Source organism: Brassica oleracea, chromosome C4 (genome assembly GCF_000695525.1).
Source record: "Brassica oleracea var. oleracea cultivar TO1000 chromosome C4, BOL, whole genome shotgun sequence".
Lineage (NCBI taxonomy): Eukaryota > Viridiplantae > Streptophyta > Magnoliopsida > Brassicales > Brassicaceae > Brassica > Brassica oleracea.
This window is the reverse complement of record NC_027751.1, coordinates 1,861,456-1,872,979: the sequence shown is the minus strand read 5'-3', so window position 1 is coordinate 1,872,979 and position 11,524 is coordinate 1,861,456. Positions and strand designations below refer to the sequence as shown.

The 11,524-nt window shown below is 35.2% G+C and overlaps 2 protein-coding genes across 2 annotated transcripts; both read left to right on the top strand.

Moving 5' to 3' along the window:
* Positions 1–6,442: 6,442 nt before the first annotated feature.
* Positions 6,443–9,830, top strand: LOC106342788. Its single transcript, XM_013781824.1, has 3 exons — positions 6,443–8,459; positions 8,986–9,112; positions 9,184–9,830. The coding sequence occupies exons 1-3, from the start codon at positions 6,805–6,807 to the stop codon at positions 9,658–9,660; spliced, it is 2,259 nt and encodes a 752-aa protein (XP_013637278.1). The 5' UTR covers positions 6,443–6,804; the 3' UTR covers positions 9,661–9,830.
* Positions 9,831–10,103: 273 nt separating this feature from the next.
* LOC106339553 (DTW domain-containing protein 2) lies at positions 10,104–11,157 on the top strand. Its single transcript, XM_013778383.1, has one exon. It carries the CDS (start codon positions 10,230–10,232, stop codon positions 10,962–10,964), a length of 735 nt encoding a protein of 244 aa, XP_013633837.1. The 5' UTR covers positions 10,104–10,229; the 3' UTR covers positions 10,965–11,157.
* The last annotated feature ends 367 nt before the right edge of the window (positions 11,158–11,524 follow it).

Here is an 11,524-nt window from a genome sequence, read left to right as displayed (position 1 = left end):
CTCTCTGACCATCATCATATGTTAGTTCATGATACAACTATTCATTAAAACAATATTATCATACTTTTTGAATTTTTCTCAAAATATAAGTGTTAACCCCTACAAAATATTCAGTTTTCGGTAAATGGTTTATATACTGAAGCCTAAAATTTTTAGGGTTGTTTTAAAATTTCTAACCACATTCTACATTTCTATTAATTTATTCTAAACTCTCTTACACGGTAAATTGGCGTCGTTCTAGTTTTTTATCAATTAATTTAGTAAAACTTCAAATGCTCTCTATATTAGTGGACAAACCACAATAAAATCCATATTTTAGAGAAACAGTGACAACAAAGGTTCCAAAACTCTCTGACCATCATCATATGTTAGTTCATGATACAACTATTCATTAAAACAATATTATCATACTTTTTGAATTTTTCTCAAAATATAAGTGTTAACCCCTACAAAATATTCAGTTTTCGGTAAATGGTTTATATACTGAAGCCTAAAATTTTTAGGGTTGTTTTAAAATTTCTAACCACATTCTACATTTGTATTAATATATGCTTAACTCTCTTACATAGTAAATGGGCGTCGTTCTATTTTTTTATAAATTAATTTAGTAAAACTTCATATACTTTCTATATCAGTGGATAAACCACAATAAAATCTTTATTTTTGAGAAGCAGAGATAACAAAGGTTTCAAATCTCTCTGACCATCATCATATGTTAGTTCATGATACAACTATTCATTAAAACAATATTATCATACTTTTTGAATTTTTCTCAAAATATAAGTGTTAACCCCTACAAAATATTCAGTTTTTCGGTAAATGGTTAATATACTGAAGACTATAATTTTTAGTGCTGTTTTAAAATTGCTAACCACTTTCTAAATTTGTATTAGTGTATTCTAAATTCTCTTACATGGTAAATGAGCATCGTTCTACTTTTTTATCAACTAATTCAGTAAAACTTCATATGCTCCCTAAATCAGTGGACAAACCACAATAAAATCCCTATTCTAGAGAAACGGAGACAACAAATGTCTCAAACCTCTCTGACCATCATCATATGTTAGTTCATGATACAACTATTCATTAAAACAATATTATCATATTTTTTTAATTTTTCTCAAAATATATGTGTTAGCCCCTACAAAATATTCAGTTTTTCGGTAAATGATTAATATACTGAAGCCTATAATTTTTAATGTTCTTTTAAAATTTCTAACCACATTCTACATTTGTATTAATATATTCTAAACTCTTTTACATGGTAAATGGGTGTCGTTCGGTTTTTTTTATCAATTAATTTAGTAAAACTTCATATGCTCCCTAAATCAGTGGACAAACCACTATAAAATCCATATTCTAGAGAAACGGATACAACAAAGGTTCTAAACCTCTCTGACCATCATCATATGTTAGTTCATGATACAACTATGCATTAAAACAATATTATCATATTTTTGAATTTTTCTCAAAATATATGTGTTAACCCCCTACAAAATATTTAGTTTTTGGGTAAATGGTTAATATACTGAAGCCTATAATATATAGGGTTGTTTTAAAATTTCTAACCACATTCTAAATTTGTATTAATGTATTCTAAATTCTCTTACATGGTAAATGGGCATCGTTCAATTTTTTTACCAATTAATTTCGTAAAACTTCATATGCTCCCTAAATCAGTGGACAAACCACAATAAAATCTCTATTCTAGAGAAACGGAGACAAAAAATGTTTCAATCATCATATGTTAGTTCATGATACAACTATTCATTAAAACATTATTATCATACTTTTTGAATTTTTCTCAAAATCTATGTGTTAACCCCTACCAAATATTCAGTTTTTTGGTAAATGGTCAATATACTGAAGCCTATAATTTTTAATGTTGTTTTCAAATTTCTAACCACTTTCTAAATTTGTATTAATGTATTCTAAACTCTCTTACATGGTAAATCGGCGTCGTTCTATTTTTTATCAATTAATTTAGTAAAACTTCATATGCTCCATATATATCAGTGGACAAACCACAATAAAATCTTTATTCTAGAGAAAAAGAAACAACAAAGGTTCCAAACCTCTTTGACCATCATCATATGTTAGTTCATGATACAACTATTCATTAAAACAATATTATCTTATTTTTTGAATTTTTCTCAAAATCTACGCGTTGACCCCTATAAAATATTCAGTTTTTCGGTAAATGGTTAATATAGGGAAGCCTATAATTTTTAGTGTTGTTTTAAAATTTTCAACCACATTCTACATTTGTATTAATGTATTCTAAACTCTCTTACACGGTAAGTGGGCCTCGTTCTATTTTTTTATCGATTAATTTGGTAAAACTTCATATGCTCCCTAAATCAGTGGACAAACCACAATAAAATCTTTATTCTAGAGAAACGGAGAGAAGAAAGGTTCCAAACCTCTATGACCATCATCATATGTTAGTTCATGATACAACTATGCATTAAAACAATACTATCATAATTTTGATTTTTTCTCCAAATCTATGCATTTAATCCCTTCAAAATATTCAGTTTTTCGGTAAATGGTTAATATACTGAAGCCTATAATTTTTATTGTTATTTTAAAATTTCTAACCACATTTTACATTTGTATTAATGTATTCTAAATTCTCTTACATTGTAAATGGGCGTCGTTCTATTTTTTTATCAATTAATTTACTAAAACTTCATATGCTCCCTAAATCAGTGGACAAACCACAATAAAATCTTTTTTCTAGAGAAACAGAGACAACAAAGGTTCCAAAACTCTCTGACCATCATCATATCTTAGTTCATGATACAACTATTCATTAAAACAATATTATCATATTTTTGAATTTTTCTCAAAATCTATGTGTTAACAAAATATTCAGTTTTTTAGTAAACGGTTAATATACTGAAGCCTATACTTTTTAGTGTTGTTTTAAAATTTTCAACCACATTCTACATTTGTATTAATGTATTCTAAACTCTCTTACATGGTAAATGGGCCTCGTTCTATTTTTTTATCGATTAATTTGGTAAAACTTCATATGTTCCCTAAATCAGTGGACAAACCACAATAAAATCTTTATTCTAGAGAAACGGAGAGAAGAAAGGTTCCAAACCTCTATGACCATCATCATATGTTAGTTCATGTTACAACTATGCATTAAAATAATATTATCATATTTTTTGAATATTTCTCAAAATCAATGTGTTAACAACCCCTACAAAATATTCTTTTTCAGTAAATGGTTACTATACTGAAGCCTATAATTTTGAGGGTTGTTTTGAACTTTCTAACCACATTCTACATTTGTATTAATGTATTTTAAACTCTCTTACATGGTAAATTGGCATCGTTCTATTTTTTTGTATCAATTAATTTAGTAAAACTTCATATGCTCTCTAAATCAGTGGGCAAACCACAATAAAATTCATATTCTAGAGAATCGGAGACAACAAAGGTTCCATACCTCTCTGACCATCATCATATGTTATTTCATGATACAACTATCCATTAAAAAAATATTGTCATATTTTCGAATTTTTCTCAAAATCTATGTGTTAGCCCCTACAAAATATTCAATTTTTCAGTAAATGGTTAATATATTGAAACCTATAATTTTTAGTGTCGTTTTAAAATTTCAAACCACATTTTACATTTGTATTAATGTATTCTAAACTCTCTTGCATGGTAAATGGGCATCGTTCTATTTTTTTATCAATTAATTTAGTAAAACTTCATATGCTCCATAAATCAGTAGAGAGACCACAATAAAATCCATATTCTAGAGAAACGGAGACAACAAATGTTCCAAACTTCTCTGACTATCATCATATGTTATTTCTTGATATAACTATGCATTAAAACAATATTATCATATTTTCGAATTTTTCTCAAAATCTATGTCTTAACCCTTACAAAATATTCAGTTTTTCGGTAAATGGTTAATATATTGAAGCCTATAATTTTTAATGTTGTTTTAAAATTTATAACCACATTATACATTTGTATTAATGTATTCTTAACTCTCTTACATGGTAAATGGGCGTCGTTCTACTTTTTATCAATTAATTTAGTAAAACTTCATATACTTTCTATATCAGTGAAAAAACCACAATAAAATCTTTATTTTAGAGAAGCGGAGATAACAAAGGTTTCAAACCTCTCTGACCATCATCATATGTTAGTTCATGATACAACTATTCATTAAAACAGTATTATCATATTTTTTGAATTTTTCCCAAAATCTATGTGTTTAACTTAACCCCTACAAAATATTCAGTTTTTCGGTAAATGGTTAATATATTGAAGCCTATAATTTTTAATGTTTTTTTTAATTTTCAACCACATTCTACATTTGTATTAATGTATTCTAAACTCTCTTACATGGTAAATGGGCCTCGTTCTATTTTATCGATTAATTTGGTAAAACTTCATATGTTCCCTATATCAGTGGACAAACCACAATAAAATCTTTATTCTAGAGAAACGGAGAGATAAAAGGTTCCAAACCTCTCTGACCATCATCCTATGTTATTTCATGATACAACTATGCATTAAAACAATATTATCATATTTTTTAATATTTCTCAAAATCTATGTGTTAACGATCCCTACAAAATATTCAGTTTTTCGGTAAATGGTTAATATACTGAAGCCTATAATTTTTAGTGCTATTTTAAAATTTCTAACCACATTATACATTTGTATTAATGTATTCTAAACTCTCTTACATGGTAAATGGGCGTCGTTCTATTTTTTTATCAATTAATTTAGTAAAACTTCATATGCTCTCTAAATCAGTGGACAAACCACAATAAAATCCATATTCTAGAGAAAAAGTGACAACAAAGGTTCCAAACCTCTCTGACCATCATCATATGTTAGTTCATGATACAACTATTCATTAAAACAGTATTATCATATTTTTTGAATTTTTCTCAAAATCTATGTGTTTAACTTAACCCCTACAAAATATTCAGTTTTTCGGTAAATGGTTAATATACCAAAGCATATAATTTTTAGGATTGTTTTAAAATTTATAACCACATTTTACATTTGTATTAATATATTTTAAACTCTTTTACATGGTAAATGGGCGTCGTTCTATTTTTTTATCAATTAATTTAGTAAAATTTCGTATGTTTCATATATCAGTGTATACAAGTTAACATGAGTTTTACTAAATTAATTGAGCTTATAATGCCCATTCGGCAAAACTCAACCGTTGCTGTTGCTGGGGGATTCATTCCTTCTCTTCAATCTTTGTCTTGAGAGTGTGGATAGTGTTGGATGATATAAGCTCGAGGCTTATTTTCTTTCCTCCTCTGAGCGGTTTCACAAACATCTGAACTGATGATTTGATAAAATAAAGTCGAGTAAACATTGATGACTCTAAATGCTACTTTTCTCTATGTTCTCTTATATTTAAACTGAAAATTTTAAATTGATAGTTTTTGAGACCAAAGTGTTTAAGTGCTTGAAAATAAAAATGTGAAAATTTGGTAGTGGGCGTATTGGTAAATTCTATAATATTTTACTATCATTTGGTTAGTCTTGTACATCTTATTTGGGTTTTATTAGGGCTGGGTTCGCGGGTCAACCCGCCCCGCATGACCCGCCAACCCGCGGATCGATTCTATTTTTTAAACTCAAAATTCCGACCCGCATAACCCGCGAAAGAAAAATCTCAAACCCGCACCCGCCCCGCTAAGATTGAGGGTAACCCGCGGGGCCCGCAGATAATATTAAATTTAATAAATAATTATTTTTATTATCAATTAATTACTTTTTATAATAAAAATTATACATTTATAATTTAAATTATATAATTTTCATTAATTTATATATTTTTTTACATATTTTTATTTATTTTAAAAAAAATTAGAAAAAAATAAATTTTTTTTTTATTTTGCGGGTCGGCGGGTACCCGCGACTCAAATTTGGTTGACCCGCACCCGCCTCGCTAAAAATCGAATCAACCCGCACCCGCACCCGCATGCTGAAATTTGTAAATCGATCGACCCGCACCCGCCCCGCGGCGGATCAAACGGGGTGGGACCCGCGGGTAATGACCCAAATTCCCAGCTCTAGGTTTTATGTATGGATTGGATTTGTTTAAATAATATTTTGAATGCAGATCTAATTTTGAGATCGGTTAATAATGTTTCAGATTTAAATATTTTTAAAATATTATATGAATTTTTTTTGTCAGCATATTATATGAAGTTAATTAGTTGAATTATTTATTTAGGTTTCAAGTATTATTTTGGTAATAATTCAGGTTTTTTTTTTTGAAAAGATAATTCAGATATTTGGGTTTGATTATTTGGATATCAGATTGAATTTAATCGGATTTAGATAATATTATAACCTGAAATACTGTTATACAAAATTTATTCAGATATATTGTTATAAATTGGATTCAGTCACAAGTGAGTTTACTAAACCATTTGCGTATAATACATTTTTAGTAGTTTAGCGTTTGCTTCATGTGGTGGCTTGCCTGGTCTTACCGATTACAGCAAGAACTACTGTTCATTTGTCTCTTTGGCGATAACTAATAAGAAACCCCCTCGACCTTCCAGCTCACGGACCATACTTCGCTTTCCAAGCTCTTTTGCATTCAAGCTTAAGCAACATCAAATTCCAACCACCGCCATTACATTCATACGCTTTCCGACAAGACACCAACCGTAGTATCTTTCTTTGTTCTGTCTGAAAAAAAAAAAATCACAAAATCTCAAAATTTGAACTCCTCCTGATTCAGACAAGGCTTAAAGTTCCTAAAGTTTCGACCTTTCTGATCCGATGTTGGTTCAAGATCGTGCGGCGAAGTCTCAGATGAGAGAGATCCGACGATTCAGCGAACCCAAAAGCCTAGACTTTTCCACTTGGGTCTCCGAGAATCTCTCCAGAATCGTCGTCATCTCTCTCTCCATCGTCACAATCTTAGCTTTCTTCTTCCTCTACAACACCACCGAGACCGCTTCCCTCCTCTGTTTCCAGACCCAGTCAACTCAGTCTCTCCAGCCCCTCACTCGCCCCCAGATCAAATGGAACTCGATCCGAGTCCTCCCCGACAAGGCCTCCCCTTACTCCACCTTCGTCACCGAGAAGTGGATCGTGGTGTCGGTGACTAACTACCCCACCGAGGAGCTCAAGGGGTTGGTGAAGATCAAAGGATGGCAGGTTCTCGCGGTCGGAAACTCGATGACACCCAAGGATTGGAGTCTTAAAGGTGCGATCTTTCTATCTCTAGACGCTCAAGCTGAGCTTGGTTACCGTGTGTTGGATCACTTGCCTTATGACTCTTTCGTGAGGAAGAGCGTTGGTTACTTGTTCGCGATCCAGCACGGTGCTAACAAGATCTACGACGCGGATGATCGTGGGGAAGTGATTGGTGGTGATCTAGGCAAGTGTTTTGACGTTGAGTTAGTTAGTGAACCGATGTTACAGTATAGTCATGAGGATCCTAACAGGACTGTGGTGAATCCTTATATTCATTTTGGACAACGTTCTGTTTGGCCTAGAGGTTTGCCGTTAGAGAATGTAGGCGAGATCAATCACGAGGAGTTTTACACTGAGGTGTTCGGTGGTAAGCAGTTTATACAGCAAGGGATCTCCAACGGTTTACCTGATGTTGATTCGGTTTTTTACTTCACTAGGAAGACTACTTTAGAAGGGTTTGATGTTAAGTTCGACGAGCATGCTCCTAAAGTGGCTTTGCCTCAAGGTGTGATGTTGCCGGTTAACTCTTTCAACACTCTTTACCATTCGTCCGCGTTTTGGGGGTTGATGCTTCCCGTTTCGGTTAGTTCCATGGCTTCTGATGTGCTGAGAGGGTACTGGGGACAGAGGTTACTGTGGGAGCTTGGTGGTTACGTTGCTGTTTATCCACCTACGGCTCACCGGTTCGATAGAATCGAGGCGTATCCTTTTGCTGAGGAGAAGGATCTTCATGTCAACGTCGGTCGTTTGATCAAGTTCTTACTCGTTTGGAGATCGGAGAAGCATAGTTTGTTTGAGAAGATACTTGATCTGAGCTTTGCTATGGCTGAAGAAGGGTTTTGGACGGAACAGGATTTGAAATTCACGTCTGCTTGGCTTCAGGATTTGATCACCGTCGGGTACCAGCAGCCGAGGCTGATGTCGTTAGAGCTGGACCGTCCGCGAGCGAATATAGGTCATGGGGATAGGAAAGAGTTTGTTCCTAGGAAGCTGCCTTCGGTTCATCTCGGTGTTGAGGAGACGGGCACGGTGAGTACTGAGATAGGGAACTTGATAAGGTGGAGGAAGAACTTTGGGAACGTTGTCCTTGTTATGTTTTGTAATGGTCCTGTTGAACGCACTGCTCTTGAGTGGAGGTTGCTTTACGGTAGAGTGTTCAAGACCGTTGTGATATTGTCTTCTAGGAAGAACTCGGATCTTTATGTTGAAGAAGCCAAACTTGATCACATTTACAAGTAAGAATGTTCTTAAGATTAGTATATGTTGGTTCAAGTTCTAGCTTCTAATTAGGCTTGCGGGTTCGGTTTCCTCGGTTAGTTCGGAATTCGGTTAGTTCAGGTCGGTCGAAATCTCACCGAAGTGAACCGAAAAGAAATTTAGTTCGGTTTTCGGTTAGTTCGGCTTCAAAAATTTTACCGAAATTTTGTGGTTTCGCAGTTAGTTTGGTTAAATTTTTAGTTGAAATTGAATAAAATTTAAAAAAAATTCAGTTAGTTCGGTTCTGAATTTTTACCGAAGTTTTTTGGTTTTGCAGTTAGTTTGGTTAAATTTTTGGTTTAAATTGAATAAAAATAAAAAAAATCGGTTAATTTGGTTCACAATTTTGGTTAACCAATTACCGAACCGAAAACCGAAGTTTTTTTTAGTTGCCAAATTGAGCCGAACCTTCTAACTGAAATAACCGAAAATCTAACTTTTTGGTTCGGTTCGGTCAATAGTCGCAGGCCTACATCTAATGGTATGTTTATATGTATGTTTCAGGCATCTACCAAAGATATTCAATCGATACAGCAGCGCAGAAGGGTTCTTGTTTGTTGAAGACGACACAGTCCTCAACTACTGGAATCTACTTCAAGCTGACAAGACTAAGATTTGGACTACAGACAAGGTACGATAACATTCTCATCATATTGGAATCTACTTCTATATGGTTATCTTACAGTGACACACCTTGTTTAGGTATCCAAGTCATGGACATCAGTGAAACCGACCGGGAAGTCTGATTGGTTCTCTGTACAAGCAGAGCTAGTGAAGAGAACTGTAAGCACAATGCCGGCTCATTTCCAAGTTAACTACAAGGAAGCAGCCAAGAACAATCTCGACGCCTTAACGGTATGCAGCTCAGAGGTATTCTACGTGCCTAAACGACTTGTAACCGATTTTGTCGACCTTGTTGATCTCGTGGGAGATATGGATTTGCATTACAAAGTGGCTGTGCCGATGTTCTTCATGTCGATGGATTCGCCTCTTAACTTTGACCCGGTTCTTGGTTCAATGGTGTATAAGAAGAAGTCCTCTTCGTTTAATTCTTCTTTGAGTTTGTATTCTGCTCAAGCGCCTGCTGTTCATCCGTGGAGCATATCGAGCGAACAAGATTTTATTAAACTGGTTGGACAAATGGCTGAAGGCGACCCGTTGTTGATGGAGTTGGTATGATGGTGTAGAGGTTGCAGTAGAAACAGAGTTATACACAGATTGTGTCTTATTCTTTTTTCTTTTTGGTTCCCTTAAATTTTTTCTTCTTCTGGGGGTTGTGGAGAAAGTCTTGTAATGTTTTACTGTAAGCATACATTTTGTGAGTGTATAATGTTTCCCCCATATAAAAAACCAATCTCTTCTTCATCAACAAAGGCAAGAAAGTGGTAGTGGGAGAGAAACAAACAAAAGTCGTCGCTCTAACGACGTCGTATCATAAAAATAAGCGAAATAACGTCGTCGTATCGTGAATAATCCGAAATGACGTCGTATCATAAATAAGCGAAATAACGTCGTCGTATCGTGAATAATCCGAAATGACGTCGTATCATAAATAAGCGAAATAACGTCGTCGTATCGTGAATAATCCGAAATGACGTCGTATCATAAATAAGCGAAATAACGTCGTCGTATCGTGAATAATCCGAAATGACGTCGTATCGTAAATAGTAAGTTGAAATGACGTCGTTTCAAAGTTTATTCTTCATTTAAAACTCGAAACGCTCGCTCGCGTGGCAGAGTCAGTGACGATGGAGGAGGAGAAACGCCGTCAGATCTGCAGCAACTGCGACCGTCCAAAACCGATCTGCATCTGCCACGTCATACCATCGGAACCAATCGCGACGAGTACAGAGATACTCATCCTCCACCATCCGCACGAGTCACGCCACAAGCTCAACACCACGCCTCTCCTCGTCAAATCCCTAACCAACATCACCACAGTCCCCGGCCGCCGCCTCCGCCACTGCCACATCTCCGCCGCAGAATCCTCCCTCCCTAAACCGTCCCGCACGATCTACCTCTTCCCGTCTTCTCCTTCCTCCCCCGCCGTCACCATCTCCGACTTCAAATCCCAAAACCGGACCACCTCGGATCCTCCACCGCCGGTGAGGCTGATCGTGTTCGACGCGACGTGGAAGCACGCGAAGGAGATGGTGAAGGCTAGCGAGGAGGTTTTGAGAGAAGCGGGGGCCGTGAGGGTGTGTTTGGACGCGGGGATAGACGAGTCCGTGAGCGGGGGAAGCATCTACGATTCGGAGCTGTTTTTGAGGATGGAGCCGGTGGGTGGATGCGTGAGCACGGCGGAGGCGGTTGCACGGTGCCTGGGAGCTTTGGAGGCGGACGGCGAGGAGATAGAGAGGAGGCTGATTAGTGTGTTGAAAGAGATGGTGAGATTGCAATCTGAGTTCTTGAAGCCCATGAGACCAAGGCCCAAGTTGCTGAAGAAGAGATTACAGTATCAGCAACAAGAAGAAGAAGAATGAGTTTGGTCCTTTAGAGTAATTTTTACACTGGATTGTTGATTACATTAATCCATTGTTGTTGCATTAACTAAAAGACAACTTACATGAAAGGTTTTTTTTTTGTTCAACAAAACTCGTTACAAACTAAGTGAAGCTTAATTGTTATTACAAGTGTTTGGAAGAGTTACGATTTATATGGAATAACATGTTCTTTTTAGCAAAGATATCATTACATACATTTAGGAGACGAATGACATATATAAGTTGGAATAGAACAACATTTATAAACTGTGTGTAATCCTGTAATTCTGTTTTGAAGTTCGGTTGATCAAATAATCATTTTGATTTAGTTCGCAGAGCCCGTTTTCAAAAATGGCTGAATAAATATTTCTCTCATTTGAGCATGCCATGCGGAGAAGCTTCTGCGACATTCCTTTCAACCAGATTTATTCCTAATGTTGTTTTTTAGACACCATCCAAATCCACTCATTAGTCCATGATCAATCCAAGAAACATTGATTTGGCAAGTCGGAATTGGATGGATAGCTGGGGAAAGAGAGGTCTATGGTCTTCTTCCTGAT